At 36.4% G+C, this 20353-nt stretch overlaps 1 protein-coding gene across 1 annotated transcript in view; it reads right to left on the bottom strand.

Annotated features, from left to right (window-relative positions):
• Positions 1 to 734: 734 nt before the first annotated feature.
• LOC127626783 (cholesterol transporter ABCA5-like) overlaps positions 735 to 20353 on the bottom strand; it is a 46304-nt gene continuing 26685 nt past the window's right edge. Inside the window, exons 16-40 of the mRNA XM_052102817.1 lie at positions 20171 to 20309; positions 19993 to 20083; positions 17196 to 17335; positions 16693 to 16812; positions 16368 to 16569; positions 14121 to 14287; positions 13871 to 13998; positions 13523 to 13660; positions 12972 to 13085; positions 12078 to 12248; positions 11811 to 11924; positions 11045 to 11182; positions 10817 to 10885; positions 10647 to 10738; positions 8302 to 8425; positions 8055 to 8172; positions 7889 to 7980; positions 7369 to 7535; positions 6541 to 6616; positions 6352 to 6446; positions 6071 to 6190; positions 5778 to 5930; positions 5579 to 5658; positions 5360 to 5414; positions 735 to 4236 (exon numbers count right to left, since the gene is read on the bottom strand). Coding sequence (XP_051958777.1) covers positions 4158 to 4236; positions 5360 to 5414; positions 5579 to 5658; positions 5778 to 5930; positions 6071 to 6190; positions 6352 to 6446; positions 6541 to 6616; positions 7369 to 7535; positions 7889 to 7980; positions 8055 to 8172; positions 8302 to 8425; positions 10647 to 10738; positions 10817 to 10885; positions 11045 to 11182; positions 11811 to 11924; positions 12078 to 12248; positions 12972 to 13085; positions 13523 to 13660; positions 13871 to 13998; positions 14121 to 14287; positions 16368 to 16569; positions 16693 to 16812; positions 17196 to 17335; positions 19993 to 20083; positions 20171 to 20309 — 2982 coding nt within the window. The 3' untranslated portion in view covers positions 735 to 4157. The remainder of the gene's footprint in view (positions 4237 to 5359; positions 5415 to 5578; positions 5659 to 5777; positions 5931 to 6070; positions 6191 to 6351; positions 6447 to 6540; positions 6617 to 7368; positions 7536 to 7888; positions 7981 to 8054; positions 8173 to 8301; positions 8426 to 10646; positions 10739 to 10816; positions 10886 to 11044; positions 11183 to 11810; positions 11925 to 12077; positions 12249 to 12971; positions 13086 to 13522; positions 13661 to 13870; positions 13999 to 14120; positions 14288 to 16367; positions 16570 to 16692; positions 16813 to 17195; positions 17336 to 19992; positions 20084 to 20170; positions 20310 to 20353) is intronic.

The raw sequence follows: 20353 nt of genomic DNA, 5'->3' as shown, positions 1-20353 counted from the left end.
ATATTTGACCATGTTTTAAACCACAAAAATAATTTAGAATAATTCTTTGTTTCCTAAAAAAGCAGCATGGTCAGGTCTATAATGCTATTCAAAAGTAATTTCTATGATTAGAATATTTAGAAGAAATTAGAAAACAGTGAGAAGTTTCAATCATAGGCTGATTTGCTTTAACTTGAGTAGATCGAGTTCTGCTTAATATAATTAGTTACTAGTTACTAATTAGTTCAATGAACTTATCTACCAAGTGATATTCACTTTTAGTAATATTTGAGTGAAGTGAACTCATATTATTAAGTACATTTCACTGGTAGGTTTGCCCCGGGGCCTCGCAGGACCATAATCCTGCCATGGGAAAAACCTGAACAATGCATCACAGCATGACATATTGTAAATCTGCCTGCAAAGCAAGATCAGCCTTAGGGATGAGCTTTTAGCTTTTGGGGACCTTGTTATTCATCAACAGTGGGGGGAAAACAGCATCAGCAGCTGTAAAGTAAAAAAAGTGTTTTTTGTTTTGTTTTGTGGAACAAAGGGTAAAAAATTACTACTGGAACAATTAAAGCAGATGGCAAATGACAGAAGTACAACAGGTTTAAAACAGAATCAGTGTCCTTCACCTTATTGAGATTGAAAATTAAGATATAAAATATGAGGCATGCAGTGTACACGTGGCCAATATATGCATGTTGCACTGAGATGACTAGGAAAAAATAAGTTCAATATGCATCACTTATCATTCACATCCACTGGTCCAGACGTAAACATCCTGAATACATTTTATTTTCAAACAATTTTTTGCATACATAGGGCAGGACATGGGCACTAGGGGAGAAGAGTGCAAAGCGTTCTAAAAGATTAAATATTTGTGGCTACATTGTACTGCAAGACACGTCCGAGTTCACAAAAAGACAACATTGATATTGCAGTTTGCAATGACAACGTTTACATAATGCATTAATTACTCACACATACAAGTATCCATATATTGCACTTCAGGAAATAAAGGTCTTGTTAAATAGATACAGTGTTCAATAAAACCACCTGATCCCAACTCAAAGACTAAACTGTTCAGTGTTAAATGTTATAGAATTGTTGTACATTACTGACACAACAGGCTATACGGTATATGTTAAAGAATGACAAGAAATACACAACAAAACATTAAAGATTAACTACTTCCCTGTGTTTGCCCAGAACATCAGATATAATTGTTCAACAGCATCCAGTTGCAAAAATCATAAGGACATATTTTTGTTGATTTAAAAAGTTTGCATTAGATTTCTTTTCATGCTACAGAAAAAGAGGTTGACTTATTTAGTACCTATTTTTGTTTGGAGGATGGAGCCTTCCAAAAGAGATAGTTAAAATAGTAACATCTGTCACAAAACCATACATATATTCCACACAACGTGCCATCTTGGCATAGATTTAAAATTTTCTGGACTGATTTAGACATGTCATTATATAAACCCCATTCACATTCAGCTAAGATTAGCTCCAACTAAAAGGCCATCCAAAACGCCACAAGGAACCCACTGTTTCACCATGAAACACCCAGCTTGTCTTTTAGAAAGTTCTACCAATGGAAACCAGAATTGGGACAGAATTCATCATACCAATGTATTGTTGTATTGTTCTGCATAATCATTGCAAAAGCTGGCTGAAAAAAATTTTACATGTCAGAAGGCGCCCCTACTGTGCAAACGCTTCAAGTTGAGAAGATGCTGGACATCAACAGAATACATAAACTTTGTGTATTTGCTGCAATACTTTAACCAAACAACAGAGAATTGAAAAAGGAAATTCTCTCTCACTAGTAAAGAATAACTGAAAATGCTTTGAAAATTGTAATACTGCGCATGTATATTAGTTGTTATTTGAAAGATGCCATTATGGAAATACACTCACTGAGCGCTTTATTAGGAACACCGATTATTTAATCAGCCAATCGTGTGACAGCAGAGCAATGTATAATATCAGGCAGATATGGGTCAGGAGCTTCAGTTAATGTTCACATCAACCATCAGAATGGGGGAAAATGTGATATCAATGATTTTAACCATGGGGCTGGTTTGTGTATTACGGTAACTGCTGATCTCATTGGATTTTCAACAAGTTTAATCAGAATTGTGCCAAAAACAAATAACATCCAGTGATCAGCAGTTCTGTGGACGGAAACGCCTTGTTGATGAGACAGGTCAACAGAGAATGGCAAGACTGGTTCGAGAAGACCGAAAGGCTACAGTAACTCAGATAAACACTATGTACAATTGTAGTGAGCAGAATAGCATCTCAGAATGCACAACACATCGAAGGCAGATGGGCTACAACAGCAGAAGACCATGTCAGGGACTTTATTAAGACCATAATGTACCTAATACAGTTCTCAGTGAGTGTATAAAAAAAGATACCACAGTCACTCGGAGTGCAAAGATATTAAGTATTAGATTGAACCTTTTTTTTTAAATTCCTCTCATTTTACTGGCCAACAAAAAGAGATCCTTTATCATTTGACATTTAACAAAATATTTCGATACATATAAGATGCATATATAAAAATGTTGGAAGTTTTTGCTGTTATGCTCAAAGCACCACATTTAGCTAAAACCAATGTTTAATCTCTGGTGTACAAAATCTCCTAAAAGCAAAGTTCTCAAAAGATTTGAAGACTGTTCCAACCAAACACATTCTTGCATTATAAACAGCAAGACTGCAGGTGTCTCAAGAAGCATTTTTAAAAGTTGAAGAACTTTAAATTGACACTGCATCTTAAAAATGTGGCGTTCATGCGCAAAATTTCTGCAATGCTCAAAGATGTAAGCAATGCAAAAAAAACTTGCGTTTGGTTGGTATTAACAACCCCTTACATTGTGCTCAACTTGATACTATAAAAACCATATTGAACACAATCTATTGCTTCACTGTAAAACTTCACCAAAACAATACCACTGTACATTCAAGGCTCAGGGTTCCAAAAGCTCAATAGTGTCTGCTCACTTATTACTCTCGTTTAAAACCAAATAAATAAAACAACCTTGCTCAGCAGTATGTGATTAAGTTGGAGTGCTACATGTTTTGGTACAGATTGTGGGAGCTACATTCTAAGCTACTGATAATTTTTTTTTTTTTATATAATCCTAAATAAATGCCACCTGATGACAGGACGAAAAGAAAAATAGGATGACAAGGCGACACAAATACCAACCAGCCCGATGTCCTCCTACCATCTTGATTTGAAACCCAATTGCTTGCTTACAGTGAGCACGTAAACCTTTTTTCTTTGGAGAGCTCTTTGCAAGCCTGAAACATATGCTGGTGTTTAAGATAGTCATCTTGCAGATCTCCTGGGTGCAGCAGAGATAGAGTAGGCTTCATGCACCTGCAGGGCACACTCTGCCCAAAAAAAAGTTATAAGAAACAAGTGTCCCCCCATACATGCTAGTAAATCTCGGCGATAATGCTGTGGTAGACAGTTGTAATGAGATTATCCTGTCTGAATACGTAGATAATACAAATATCAGTATGTATATAGAACGCTTTAGCCGAACAGACATAGATGCAAGTTTAATTCCCATGCAACAGACACCAAAAGCAATGTTTTGGCATCAACGTGAGTGAGACTTTGGTACCATTCTGATAATGTGGAACCTGCTCCATGCGATTAATTTCCCAGTGATTTACATGTGTGTATATGGTGTTACGAATCAACAGGACAGTGAGCTTCATACATAATATAAGATAAACCCCTTAAAGGAGGCTTGTGAATGGAAGTTATCAGATAAAATGTGTTTTCTTACTGGCAGGGAGTGGGAATTAAAAAATAAAATCTCTTCATAATAAAAAAGGTCAAGTCTAGCTTAGGTGTTACAGCTGACACACAAATTGTGGCAGATCCCATCTTACAACAGCATTAGCCAGTACCAGAGCCTATTCAGGTCTCATGGTCCACACATCTTCTGCATGTGTTCATTTGGCCACCAGAGACTCCACAGTCAAGTCTCCTGTGAGTCCCATTAGTTTAAGGCTCTTAAGGCAAAGGACGGCACATGCAGTGAGATCGAGAGACAAGAGGGCGTTTCAGTAAAGGCTGGCAGGATTGGATCATAGCTGGTGAACTATGCTATCAGCGTGATTGACGGATACAGAACCGTCCTGTCTCAGTCTCTGCCATTGGAAAGTAGTGCTGAGAGATCCCACCTCTTCCTCTTCCTGCTCTTTAGCGAACTCCATGAAAACCTGCATAAAACAATCACAGGTTTAATTCAATTAACCTTGTTCAGGCTAGATAAGATAGGGTAGATAGGGTACTTTGCAGTGTTGATATCAGTTAAGTATACCACTATAATTAATATTATTAGTCTAATAATATTAATCAGTATATTTGTCTTGTATTTGTCCAGTAAAATATCAAAGAATCCTTAACCTCGTTTGACCTTGCATCTTTCTGCATAGACTGTGATTTGTCTTCACTATACTCTAATTTCATTTAAACTGACTGATCTCAGTTCAGGATATTCTGGGGCGTCAACACAGTGTTAAACATTTTTGATGCACGAGTCATGAGAACAAAACAACATGGCACCAATATCAGTGGAGTTTGTCTTTGGGAGAAATGCCAACAAGACTACATCTCAAAGAAAACTAATCAAGTTTTTACATAACCCATTTGAGTCAAAAGATTAGAGTCTCTAGTTTCATCCGATATGGCATTTTTAACATTTGAGCGATTTATCGCAAAACGCCACCCTGCTAAAAACAATGTACACAAATGTGTACTTTAGCATATTTTTTCCTTAGAAATGCTGTGCATTATCACATTGAGAATCAATGGGTTCATCCAAAAGCTGCTTTCTGAGGCTTTATATGGAGTTATGGTGAAAATAAGGTGCATTTCAAACTGTTTGGAGACCATTGCTTTGCTATCCAGCAAAGTGCATTCACTCCTAACATCTTCAGTTTCAGACTGCAGATGATGTTTGGATCACTCAACATGTTTGGTAGACATGGGACAGTGGTAATCAGTACAGAGAGTCAGAATTTATAATGCTTAATTTTATTTTAAAATGGTTGGCAGTGATTGGACAATGCTGAATATTACTTTGAATCAGAATGTATTATGCTAATTTCTGATTGGTAAAACTCTTCAGCCCTGGCTATCACTTGTTTGTTTGACAGTGCAAAGAGAGAACATTGAGATTTTGTTGCCAAAGTAGAAAACAAAATAACATTGTAACATAAGTCAAATCATTTTTATTTTTTATTTGTGCTTTCTTTAAGCTTAAGCCTCACTAAATGTATTATTTTATTTTATGTATTTTGCAGACATAAAATACATTTGAAGACATTATTGCTCACATACCTGTTCAAGAGTTGACTGGGAGAAGTTGTACTCTTCAAAGTTAAAGTTTTTTTAGCTGTGAAGGAGAAAGTAAATGAAAATATATATATATATAAATATATATATATATATATATATATATATATATATATATATATATATATATATATATATATATATATAATGATGACTAAAACAGTTAGAGTTTTTTGCAAAACATGAAAAAAAAACATTTCTTACCACTCTCTAACTGGGCAAAGGACATGGCTAGTGACGTCACATCCTCCATTGGGATTTTATACACCATCAGGGTGGCAAAACTGCAAAGATCCAGCACGTTACAAAATCCCTAACTCACAGGTATTTTCCATTCTGCTTTTATGTCAGACAATTAACATTTAGTGTTTCACTGCCCCCCAAACCATTTTACAAAACATACCTGTCCTGACGAGCAGCATGGGGAAATATTTTTAGTATTTCTTTGTGCAACAGCACCACCTGCTGAAGACCCGTGAGCTCCTCCCTGAGATTAATCTCTAGGCTGTAGCCTCTCCCGAACTTCCCCTTCAGGTGCTGAATTGAACCAATACACCTGTAGGGTACGACATATCAAACAATTTTATATAATCTTTTATACTTAATCTGAAAGCTCAAAATTTAAGTGAGGAACAAGCCTAATGATGCATTTAACATTTGAGGATTTGATCTGATCCCAAACCCTCAGTTTCTCACCGTAGCTGACCAGAGACCACGATGGCCACACGGTCGCACACAGCCTCAGCCTCCTCCATGTAGTGGGTGGTTAAAAGGGCCCCTCGCTCTTTGTCCTTAAATGCAGCACGGATTGCCCTCCTATCAGAATGGACAAAGTATTTGAATGCTCCTTTGTTATATCTACACCATACGATTATAAAGTATTGAATATATACCTGCCATAGCATGCAGTTATATATCAATTCAATATACGTAATAAGACTTTAAACTGTACTGAGTAGTACAGTTGTAAATTTTACCACATGCGCTGCTTTGATTTGGGATCCATCCCTGCAGACGGCTCATCTAACAATACTATCTGTGGATTTCCCAGCATGCTTAGTGCAAAGCACAACTAAAAAGAAAAAGGAAAAAAGTAAGCCTAAAAGCTCACGGTAAAGTCGGCTATTCTAAATCAATATTTGATCAAACTGTCATTTTTGACAAACCTTCCTCTTTAGCCCTGCAGAGAGGTGTTTTGCCTGTTTATAAAGATGATCCTTCAGTTCCAGAGCTTTTACAACACTGAAATGACAAGAACTGGAATGAGCAATGACAACATAAAAAATGCTGAGGTTGTTATATTTAACAAGTGTTTAATTTTTATTTTATTTTTTTTGACATTTCGGCATATAGTAGGGATTTGTATCAGTATAGCTTTTAAAAGTAATGAGCAAGTGTTGGGTAAGCTACTCTAAAAAGTAATAATTACATCTTCTACAGTGTAATTAGATTACTCCTCGACCAGATGAAAAATACAAGGATAGACACGAAACTGTTCTTTTAATTTTTTTTAATAAATCATAGAAAGTCAAATAAATCATTCAGGAACTGGCCAAAGAATTTAAAAAGGCTGCATTAAATTAGAAAAAATAAATTTTAACATTAGACATTAAATTTAGATTTTAAATTCACTATTGTTTTATATAGAACTGTTCTATAGTCTATACAGTATTTAAAACAATTATAATGGTTAATTGCTGCAATAATTGCCCGAATAGTCGAATAATTGTTCTAATAATCATTAGATTAGCTGATTATCAAAATAATCATTCGTTTCAGCCCTAAACACAATTACATCAGAAGTAACGAATTAAATTACTGAAAAATTAAGAGTAATCCCTTTACTTTTTTTAATGAAAACGTAATTTAATTACAGTAATGAATTACTTAGTAATGCATTACAACCAACACTGGTAATGAGAAACCAATTTGCATCTGATTTCTGGAAAATGTCAATAAAAAATGATCACTGCTTTAGGAAAGAGATTAGCTACCGCTTAATGATATTTGGGATATCACATTGATGTAACCCCTTTATGGCAGCATAGATCTCCAGGTGCTCCTGTAACGTGATTCTAGGCCAAAGAGGGTTCACTTGAGGACAGTACCCCACATGCTCCAAGGGGTTTTCCATTGGCTGGAAGTAATCCCCCATCAGGATCTGAAAATATAAATCAAAATACTAATTTTTTTAAACACAGTCAGACAGCACTAAACAAGTCCCATATATTTAGATAATAACCAGGACCACAGAGTCTGTGCCCGCACAATTTTTCAGAGAGCTCCAATCATTTCCACCGAACTGGAATGTCAGCACAAAGTCCTACACATTCCCTTTTAATTAGTTTATTGAATATTTTGACTTATTTGCTAATAATTTCAGTTACCAATAAGGGTGTAGAACTCACAGCTACATTTAACAAATATTCCATGTTTAAATCTAAGCTGGAGTATTTCACAGATGTTTACCCTAAAATCAGTACAGAGGAAACAGTAATATTTGCGAGTACAAACCTTTCCAGCAGTGGGCTCCGTGTCCCCTGATAGCATGTGCATGATGGTGCTCTTTCCAGCTCCATTTGGTCCCAGCAGACCCAAAACCTCACCTAAGAAAAGTAAATCACTATCATGTGGCTTGTTCTCTCTATCATCATTAATTGCTTCCAATCAGATACTTTACCTTTGCGAACACAGAAGGAGATGTTCTTAGTGGCCACTTTCCTTTTCTTGCCAAGTGAGAATCCTTCTCTCTTGCCTTTGTATTCTTTCCTCAGTTCACTCACCACCACCACTGGTTTCTGTACCAAAAAAAAGCAATAAAATTGTTGTCCAATTAAATATAAAATATGAAGCAACACAAACTGACTTGAGAGAGAGGGAATAAGTGAGAACGAGAGAAACATTTATAGAAAACATGGGGGACATACTTCCTCACTGGACTGACAGGTCAACGCCTCCTTCACTCGAGCTTTCTCCACCTGAACATCCTCATCCTCGCTAATATTCTCATCTGGGTTCCGCTGAACTTTGCTCTTTGCATTGGAGGAAATCCTTAAGGACACAGAGGTGGCCATGATAATGTTTTACTTAATTTGCCATGAAATCCAGCAGACAATATTGTTATTTTAACTCAAAAAAGCTCTAAATAAGTAGTGACATCTTGACAAACGCAACTGTTATACATCAATAGGGATGGAATTTAATAATTCTGGTTCTGATTTCGCTTAATTCTTTTATTATTTTTGAGGAATATTAGTTAACACCCAATAATGTGTCCTAGCTAGAGTATTAAGCTATTGAATATTCTCAGTATAAATCGTGATTCATTTGCTGGTGATATAAAATGTAGCAATATCATGAATATAGCGATGATTTTAACATTTGATAAAGAGCACATCAGTAGACAAATTTCACGATCCTTCAGGCCTGCACAATTAATCAAAATAAAATCAATGTCTATATAGTTATGTGATTATTAAACTCTAAAGATGGATAAACGTGGTCTGTGCGAGCTTCAGAATAATGGCCCTTCTGTCAGCCGGTGGCCGCCCTGCCCCCTGTGAACCTGGGGGAGAGATGAGGGGAGGCGTGGGGGGGATGGAAAGGGTGAGTGGAGACACAGAGAGAGAGAGAGAGAGAGAGAGAGAGAGAGAGAGAGAGAGAGAGAGAGAGAGAGAACTTGCTCGCCAGCTCCCGAACACGCTGTCGAACGGTCCTCAACCGCTCCTCCGCCCTCGGGCAGACAGCCGTGGTTCCTTCGGCTCTCGCCGGCCAGCAGCGACCCCTCTGTCCCCAGGCAGATGGCCGCGGCTGCACCTGTAGTGGGTGGTAGCGGCGAGGACTCCGCGACAGCGCATCGTTCCTCCCTCCTGGGTTTCAGCACCACTGTAACACATAGGATGGGCAAGGACGAAGCGGGAACCGGCTGAACAGTAAACAACGTTTAATGGTAAACTTAAAACCAATATAAACAAATGTGCGGCGCGGCCACGTGTCTCTAACCGGCGCATCCGTCCTCCCCTTTATCTCACTCTACTGCTGATCAGCTGATTCAGCGCCGGCCGTGCTCTATCACGGCACGGTCACGCCCTCCTCCTCACTTTTATATAAAACAAACCTTATCCTTAAAATAATAATGATAATTCAGTACTATATTCTAATAAAAAACTTGACTTGACAGAAATAATTAAGTAATAAACAAGTATTTTTTGCACACCTTTTGCAAAAAAAAATATTTTGTAAAAATATATGTTGGTAAATAATGCTTTTGTATTAAGCTTCTATACATCACTGCTAATCAAATATAAATATTTAAAAAAAAAAGAGCATATCTATGAAAATGATTACATTTATTGTGTTCATTTAGTGAAAATCTGTGGCCTTCATCGGTGTCCACTGGACTAATCTGTGGCCATTCCTTTATTTTTTTGTAACTAGATTTGTATTAAATGTCTTTAAAATGTTATCTATTTGGCTACAATGGCAGTTTGGATGAAATTATGGTTCCTCTTATTTAAAAGAAATTAACTTGAGCCATTTCCAAGCAAATACATAATTATTGAGAAATATATTGAATATTGTCAATAGACAAAACAAATAATTTATTTTTGTAGCCATAGAAGCTAAATATGCTATGCTAAATATTTAATACTATTATTGGTAACATATTCTCATGTTTTTTTTTTAATACATCGGAATACAGGAGTACACATGCTCATATATTAATTTAAAAACATATTTCTCCCATATTTAAAACTTCACCATGTAAGATTTTTTGGGTAAAATTAACAAATTTCCATTATTGATTGAGTACATAAACAATCAGTGTTAAACCAATGTCCTTACCCCAATTCACTATGGTAAGCCTATAAAAATTATTTGTATTTTGAGCTCTCGTGTCGGATTTGACATGAAATCACTGGCTTATGCCGTCATGTCCATAAAAAAAAAGCACTAAAAGTGTCAAATTCATTCATTAAAAATATGAAAATAAGAGTGTTTCTTTTTTTTTATCTTAACCAAATCAAGTAATATTTCAGATTTAAATCTTTAATTATATAACATAATATAAACATGACTCCGGATCTGATGTTCTGGAAAGCTAAAATCATGAGTTTCATCCACCAAAAGGGCAGTTCCGAAACACGACTGACGTCAAGTGTTCTTCTGCAAATTGATTGCAATTTTAACCTTAAACCACAGCTGTCACTATAGAGCACAAAGTTACATTGTGCAGCTTTAACATCAGATCTAAGAGTCTGTTGAGTCAGACCTGCAGAGCTGGTCATTTTTCATTGTCTGCCCTCCATATCTCTTCTCCGACCATCTCAGAATGAAGAGCAGCAGAATACACTGGATATACGGCTGAAGAGACAATACAAACATTCAGTGAAAACAAACACATCTTAACAGACCTCGAGCCAATAGTGATATTTAACTCACAGCCACAACAGAGATTAAGAGATTCTTCCACAGGAACTCCTCCTCATGACTGGACTGAAGGAAGGTGGACTAAAAAGAGATGGACACAATGCAGTAAACCAGATTCCACAACATATAATCTAGAATTATCGTAAATTCCACCTCAAACTGACTAAGAACATTTAATCTAATGTATGCCCAAAAACACTGAATAGATGGCTCATAAACACTGAATAGTAGTAGTGTTACCGTGGTAATGCAATTAAGGCAACCCATAAGAGGATAGAGAGGACTGAAGAAACACAGTACATTGTGTAGGATACGATATAGCCCAGCACTTTCATTCACAAGGGATAACTGGACTAAAGATGCAGAAACCACACACAACTATGGAGGAACAAACAAAGAAAAACAATTACTTTGATATCCTCCAATGGACACTGTTGCATTTAAGGGTGTTTTCACACTTGATTCCTCTTTAAATAAGACCTTTATGTCACCCAAAACGTGAACCGAATGACAATGAACCCATTTTATTTATTTTTTTTGCTTTAACATTGTACATGTACTTTAAAACGGGCACAAAATTCATTTTGTTCCATATAAGTTATGATCAAGTCTCAATTTACTTTCAATTTACAAGATTTTAGAACTTGAACCACTAGAATATTCTATTAATTATTTATTAGATTATTTAATGGTAATTTTTAATTTATTTTTATACTTTGCAATATTACACAAATGTGAAAATAACGTGAACCTGTTGCACTTTGTGTTCACAATGCATGCTGTAAGTGAACCACCTTGCTATCTGCCTAGTTTGTTCACTTGATTCACGTTAAAAGAAATCAGAGTTAATTTTGCATGTTCACATGTGAAACCAAATTCTTGCAAACTGCTTTCAGATCCATACAAAGAACCAAGTGTGAAAACCCCCAAAGGACATTTATTTGTATTTTTTTTAAAGACTAAATAGTTATTTTCTTGGCTGTGGGGAAGTCTCTCTAGGACTCACCATCATGGATACCACTGAGAAGAAGTCTCTGTTACTCTGGACTCTGACAAACATGAAGGACACACAGTAGGTATAGAGGACCATGGCTGGAGAGAAGCCAATCAAACACAGAGCCTGAAATTGGAGAAAAGATTGTGAGCTATGGCATATCTGCCTCTACCTTCAGGTCAAATAGGCTTAAATAAAGAGTGTGTCTTGACTGTGCTTGTGTATGAGCGCAGGATCAGTCATGCAGCTTGTAAAAGAGTGTGTGATGTGTTTTCTTACTACAGACATGATGTTATGCGAGGTCAACAGGTTTGTAGAATGGAAAGCAAAAAGGGTGCTGGTCATACAGGTTAAGATAAGATAATAGAAAGGGACATCAATGGCTGCCTGACCACACCAGTATGCAGATGGAATCAGACCAGAGATCCTTAGAGTCGAGCGACACTTCAGCTGATTCAAATACAGTAAAGATAGAGTGGTTACATTTATTAACATAGATACATTTTTTCTGATGAAACCAGTTTTGCACCCACATGTCATGATTAAGGTGATTTAAAGGAATAGTTCACCAAAAAATGAAAATTATCTCCTCATTTACTCTGCTCAGCTCTGTGGGTCCTTACAATACACGTGAATGGGTATGAGAACTTTTGGTACATTTATGTGCTTTTGGAACTTTTAAGTAATATATATGATTCCAGTGGTTTAATTCATGTCTTCAGAAGAATATGATAGGTGTGGGTGAGAAATAGATCAATATTTTTTACTATCAGTCTCCACTTTCAAATTTTTCATGCAAAAAATGACTTAAAAGATTGATCTGGTTCTCACCCACACCTATTTTATAGCTTCTAAAGACTGGAGTCTTATGGATAACTTTTATGCTGACTTGATGTGCTTTTAGGAGCTTTTTCATTGTGGTACCCATTCACTTTCTTAGCATGGACCTACAGAGCTGAAATGTTCTTCTAAAAAAAATGTATTTGTGTTCAACAGAAGGAAAAAAAAAGTCTTACACATCTGGGATGGCATGAGTAAATGATGAGAGAATTTTCATTTTTGGGTGAACTACGGTATCTTTTAACCACAGCATCACTGTATGAATTCTATACACATGTCAGATTAATTAATTGGGTTTTCTGATCACTGTAAGTATGGTGCTTGATGTAGTACTTCTCGGTCTCTTGTGTGGTCCATGGCAAAGTATGCTGGCATCCCAGCAGCCAGCATCCCCAGAATTACTGCCTCAATGTAAACCATAGCGTAGGATGTCTTATCTGGGATTTGCTAAAATACAAACAGAATACAGCAACAATAAACACACACAATAATAAACACAGACATTAATTGGTGAAAATGTGTGGGGAAACCTATGACCTTTCTGGTGGTTTGCGATGAATGAATAAGGATTTCTAAAATTCATTCACATTCTGACAGATTCGCTAATGAATCTTTCAAACTGATTTGAGAACCAATTTGAATGGTTGCTAACAAATCCACACCACTATGGCTTGTGATCAAGTTTTACTCTTCCCAAGAGCAGCATTTAGCCGATTACTGGAAGATATTTTTGAGCAGAGCATAACTAGACAAATGTATTTTATTACAGAAATTTCATTGACTTTTCCAGGCCTGGAAAACACAATTTCCAGGTTTTCCATGATAATGGGAACCCTGTAAACAGGTTCAGTAGTGACTCGAGTGTGTTGATGCAGTGCACTTACATAGTCAAAAGGTTTGGTCCATGTTCTAATGTGTCCTGTGCCGTTCAAACCCTTCAAGAGGGCATTACTGAGCACATTGACAACCATGGGTAGGGAGTGCACAGTGGTACTGTTAAATGCTAAGATGTAGGACAAATCCTGTTCATTGCAAAAAGAGAAAGAGAGAGAGACATAAGATGGGGTACGTTTAAGGTGGTGTGTACATTTATTTATTTTTTTAACATACATTCTGCTATCCTGATGTTTATCCTGATACATTCTGCTAAACTCAACTATGGATTAAGTGTTGGGAGGACATAACTGTACCAGTGATAAAAGAAAGAAGATGGCTGGAGGTCTCTCTCTCACCTTACTGGATCCTATTACTTTGATGGCAGCGCTCACAGGTGCTGCAGACATGTAGTCTGGATTCTTCATCATTTCCACTTTAATGTCCTGAGACTCCAGATTCTGGATGAACCCTGACAGATCAGAATCTATCACAACACAAACATTAAAGATCAGCTACATCAAGAATAATGTGTTGATCCATCAGTTTAAACACCACCATCAACCTTGTCCCACCAGATGGGCTTTGCAATAAAATAAAGTCACTGACCAGTGGAATTTTGCACAAGCAGGCTTGTGGCGTATTTGCGTGGAGCTTCATTGCGGTGCAGCAGGTATATGGGTGAAAATAGTCTTTCAGCAGAGTGAATCTGAATGTTTCCGGTTGCCACAGACAAAATCAGCATTGAAGACAAAAAAATCAGGAACAGCATCAAACTGGGGAAAAGAGGGGAAGAAAAAGTTTAAATTGGTTAACCCATTAAAAGATAGTAGTTCTGTGAATCGTTTTAAAGATTTTAATTAAATCGCAGAGTTTTCTGTGATTAATCGGGATTAATCATGGTAAAGATACATTAAAACAAACATTAAAATATAATCATACAAATATTTACTTCATACTTTATCTCAAAGAACTTGAAAGATATTGATTAGTTACCATTTATTTTTCTCAATTATTTAAATATGAACACATTTAAATGTACAGATAGAGTTTGACACATTTTTACGGGTATACATTTTTGATACAAGCATATGTAAACATCCCATAAAATGAGTGGGCATGCTGTAACTAAATATTGGGTAAACTTTTCTGGCATTTTCCAGTGGACTAATAATTACAGTATCAAATGGGCAGATTCAATACATAAAGCTTTTCTGGCAAGATAAACTAAACTGGACATTGCCAATTTATTATTAGACACTTTATCTTGCTAAAGTTTAAAAACTGCTGTTCACTCTCTATCGCGCACACGCTGGGTCTCTCATGCAGTTTAGTTTTAAAACCAGCTCAGAAGATGGTAGGTGAGCATTTCTCGGGTGATGTGAAGAGATACGGCAGCTTGCCCATATTTTTTTCCATGCCTGGCTCACCATTTGCAGGTGAGGTCTCCATTCTCCATACAGTAAATCCATTCTTGTGTTTACTTTACCAGGTGTCCAAATGATTACTTAAAACATTTTTAAAAAATAATTGATTTGATTTTCATGACTTGCGGTTTCGTTAATGCGCTTCGTGCATTTTTCCGGAGATGTGGCCAAATACTGTACTAAAAAACACTGATAATGTTCTCTGCAGCACATTTCAGCGGCAGCTGCCCCCTACTTAATCTACAGTGTAAAACACACAGCGTCCGATAAGCAGCAGTATGTATTCACAAGAAGGCTGAGGCCATGCAGTCTTTCCAGAGATGGCAAGACAACGTTCCATCTGTTGCAGAGGATGCTCTCTTCCTCTGTTGAATCGCATACATGCACCACCACGTCTCCTGAGCTCTCTGAGGCTTGTTGGTCCAGCCTCCTCCATCTCCCAGTGCTCATGGTCAGAGTACTCAGTTTCACATAAATATGGTTGTGTAAAAAAAAATATTTTTATATATTTGATATATTGATATCTTTCACAACAAAAGCGATTATATAGCTTGTTGTAAGGATGACGTTCATGCTTATTGTCTGTGTTTTTGGAGCATCAAATATTGTGTTACCATCCACTGGACCAACTGAGCAGAGATTTTTTCTATTTTTCTTCAAATGTGTTCTGCTGAAGAAAGGAAGTCATATACATCTGGGATGGCATGAGGGTGAGTAAATTATGAGAATTTTCATTTTTGGGTGAACTACCCCTTTAAGAGCTGTTGAAATCTCAAGCATGAAGTACAACATTAGGCTACAAAACACGGTCTAAACTGTCTCCGGAACTGTTACTGTGTTTATTTAATGTTGTACTTTAGACCTGTGAGACTTCAATTGGGCAGTGCAGTTACTAACTGGTTGTTCATATGGCAATGTGCAGTTTATTTATTTCCAAATAATTCATCCTCAAAAGTACTGAAAGAATTGTGAAGAGAAATCAGAACCTTGATCGTTAAGAGGAATACGAATCAGAACTGGAATAGTTCAATTCCTTACGATTCCCTTCCCTACCCCTTTAGTAATACTCGCTTTGACATACGGGCCGTAGGCTAATGGCCTATCTTTTTTTTTTTTAACAGTGGCTAAAGCAATATGATAAAATATATAAAGATTTAATAAAGAATTATAAATTATTATATTGGATATTCTTTTTATAACAATAATAATGTTGATAAAATTGTAAAAAAAACAACAATAGTTCTTCCACCAAGTAATATAGTTCATTACCCGAACTGTTGGCTGTTTATGGATGCCAAACAACGAAGCAAATTACTACATTAATTTAGAGTACACTTAATAAGCTGTGAAAGTCACAGAGTGTGTAGTGTGTGCATGTACTTGTGCAAGGTAAAAAATGATCAGCTTGCACTTGTGTTTGTCCCTTTACTTGTATATGATGGGTTTCCTTTCTCTCTGCAGGTTGAGTATGTGCACCCAGGCCACCGTTCTGAACTGCTGCCACCAGAGGGCACGTCCAGTTACTGCATCCTGCCTGTTGTCTGAGAACATCAACAGCCTCTGATCTGTATCATCCAGAGAGGAAGCATCGCCACCTTCTTCAACCTTCTCCTGGTTAAACACACTGTAGTCTGCAAAAAAAATATGGATAGTGTACATTATAACTGGAAGTGTTTTGAGCAGCTTGAACTGAGATGCTTTAAACAGCTTGAACAGAGATACTTTAAACAGGCTAAGAAACTTGGTTCTCTTACCAGCCTGATCCACCTCTGCTTCTGCCTCCAGACGTAAGAATACATCCTCTAATGTTGTCATGGAGACCCCATAATTAATTATACCCAGGTCAGGCCGACAGTCCAGCTCCGCAAAAAGCCCTGGAGTGCAGCATGAGAGAGGTAATAAGAGTTTAACCACACATAAATCAACTAAACATTAAAACCCACCACCACCAACCTTAGCATTTTAATCCATTCGAACTTTACTACTGAATGAAAATCACTGCTTTTTTACTTTGTTTTCTTTTTTAAGTAAAAATATATGATTAGTTTTACCATCAGTTACAAGAAAGTTTTCTCCACAAACACTTCATATAACAGCATAATGATAAACCATAATAAATCATTGTACACAATTACAAATTAAAAACAGCCCCAATAAAACACCACTAGAGTCTTGGTGACACAATATGTTGCCCTGCAGGAAATATGGCAGTGTAGTGCATGGCAGATGGTGACATGAGGGCAAATAGAAGCAAGACCTGGGAAAGTGTCCATGCTCTCGAAAGGCAACGTGAATGTGAGCACAGCCTCTTGCTGCCTTGACAACTGTGCCTTAGGAACATGCTGCTTGACCAGCGATGTGATGTGCTCCACCTCACAGCATTCAGCCACTGACATCCTACAGAAGAATCAGAGCAAAAGCTTTAATGGAGCAGCAGAAATAGACAAGGAGAAACAAGAGAAAGATAAAGATGCTTCTATTTCAGAATTTTGCATGCTAGTCTTTTGGGGAGTAAACAAACAAAGACAAGCCTTGTATTCTTAAAGGGAATACACTAGTTGAAAACACGATTTTCACTGCTCTTTTGAAATAGTAATGCTCAATCTGTCAAGAAGGTACTGTATACTGCAACATTGACAACACAAAGCTTCCACCTCAGCCTGTCCAATAAATCTAAGGAAATTAAGCTAAAATAAGAGTAATTTAGAAACCTTTATGGTTATGACATCATAATTAATGGATGGTTTCTGATACAGGTTTCCAAAGAATGGGGGTGGGGCAAGATTATCCAAATGAAAACACAAAGGGGGTCAAACTTTCTGTATTTAGCTTAACAGTTTCATTGTATCTAACATGTTAACATGAAAAACTAAACTAAACACCACACTTTGCATTTATTTATATTAAAATAGTCAGGGGTATTCAAATAGAAGACCTTTAAAACTGTTCTGGCTGAAGAACATGACCTCACTCCCTCGACTAACAAATAGGATTTGATTAACTTTCATTTGAAAATTAAAACAAATGATCATAGTAGGTCTTTTGTGCACAAATGATGAAAACTGAGGAAAAACATTTAGATTTGCCAAGTCTGACTCTTTGATGTCAACCCACATAAAAAGAAAAATATATATATAATATAGAACTGTATTTTTACATTAAAAACATTTTCTCTTTTCACTAATTTATTTTCTCTAATATCCATCTCTCAATGAGGGGAAAAATTAGACTTTCCATGTCATGCACATATTGTGAATGTGTGCAGGAGCTAGATATGTGTGCACATAATCACTGGTAAACGGAGCACAAACTGATTTGATGATGATTGAGAACAGGAACACTAGGGCTGCAACTAACAATTATTTTGATAATCAATTATTAGAAAGATTATTAGACTATTCTGCAATTAATCATTAGCTCTTAACCGATTATTCAGCATGTGCCCTAAATTAAAAGGTTGTTTTAAACGTGCTTACTAACAATAGAGGACAAAATCATGTTTTAAAAATACCTCTAAATGAGTCACTGAATTAATAAAAACTTTTTTATTAAGTCTAATTCAGTAAAGAAATTCACTGCAAAAAAATCCTATTGTTATTAAGTGTTTTTGTCTTGTTTTCCATTTAAAAATATCAAAATAATCCTTAAAACAAGATACATTTACATTTACTTATTTAAGCAACATATAGGATATTTAGACTTGCTTAAAGAGAATGTATCTTAAATATACAGTAAGTGTATTTTGTATATAAGTGTATTTTTTACTTGGTTATACTTCTGCAAGTGCAGTAAAGACAAAATATATGTATATGCTGCTTCTCAGGTGAATGCATCTTTTTTTAAAGGACTTTTAGATATTTTAAAATATTTATATTTTTAATATTATATTCAACATTCTCAGATAACAATTTTTCCTTCTGCTGAATAGTGTCTAAAGAAAATGTACGTTGTTTTAAAGGAGTTTTCGATATTTATATTGGAAAACAAGTCAAAACAAAAACAAATCAAAAACATATTTTGTTGCAGTGTATATAATGGCTGAAGACTTTACCTCTCTCACCTTTCTGTTCACTTCAATCCATCTTTAACTCACAAAAAAAAAACTCTCTCGTATTAATAAAGCTGCTTATTGCCAATTTTCTTCACGATAAGAAATGCACAGTGACATACATTATGATTCAATAAGTCATGATCCATCATGTTATAATATAGCTGCATTAAGCGTGCACGCCCGAGGGACAAGTGTCCCCGTGACGGACGCATGCACGCACGCACGTCCAGAGTTGAACTTTAATTAATTATCACTTTATACCTGGCTGCTCCCTCAATAACTGCAATGTCCATAGAACACCATTTCATAGTATGTTAGGTTTACATTTAGTATTTTAGAAAGTGTCATCTTTTTGCACTGCTCGATTACAAATGTGTACTGGTTGGGGCTGCACTGTCTCTCACTGTGCCTATTGTCCTGTTCCTTTTAGTCATTTATTGTACTGTCCCGTACTTTTGGCACACATTTGCATGTGCACTTTATATAGGTATGTTATTTAGTCTGTGTAGTCTCATGTAGTTCTGTGTTTGTCCTATGTTGTTTTATGTAGCACCATGGTCCTGGAGGAATGTGGTCTCATTTCGCTGTGTACTGTACAAACTGTATATGGTTGAATGACAATAAAAACCACATGACTAAGTTTTGTGGCAAGAGTGAGGTTTCAGACTGCAACACGATTTTATCAAAATCAGTCGCAAGGCCAGATAAAAGTGACTGATGTGTCGTATTTGGCCCGCAGGCCATCAGACAAACAAACACTTATTTTACACAAAATTACAAATAATTTACTTAAGTTATGTTTTTAAAATGGACACTTTAATGAACACTATGTATAACATTCCTAAATATACATATGCTTGTTGTTTTTAACACCTTGCCAGATTCTATGCCTATTTTCATGGAGAAATCCAGGTAAAAATCTAAAAATTATTAAGAAAAAATTAAATGCTGCAAAATATGGGCCCTTTAAAGCAAATCGATATTTGCCTAATGTAGAACTGACCTAAGATGGTAGCCAACCCCACACTTGGTCTTCAGGTACAAAGAGGAGCCAACACATTTCAGCTGTCCTCGAGAGATGATGGCTTTACGGTCTGGGAGATGGAACACAAGGAGAGGTGTGTAAGAGTGAGAAGTAGATGACTAATGGAATATAATGGGGGAGAAAATTAGAACAGTACCTGCAAGTATATCTGCTTCGTCCATGTAATGCGTACTGAGCACAGTAACTCTGCCTGCTCTACGGCTCTTCAATAAAGACCAAACTTGGTGGCGTGACACTGGGTCCATACCAGCAGTAGGCTCGTCCAGAAGTAGTATCTGATTCATACATAAAACATTACATTGAATGGAGGCAAATAAGC

The sequence above is a fragment of the Xyrauchen texanus genome, chromosome 33 (assembly GCF_025860055.1).
Source record: "Xyrauchen texanus isolate HMW12.3.18 chromosome 33, RBS_HiC_50CHRs, whole genome shotgun sequence".
Classification (NCBI taxonomy): domain Eukaryota; kingdom Metazoa; phylum Chordata; class Actinopteri; order Cypriniformes; family Catostomidae; genus Xyrauchen; species Xyrauchen texanus.
The sequence above is the reverse complement of the archived record's forward strand: the minus strand, read 5'-3'. Positions and strand labels throughout refer to the sequence as shown.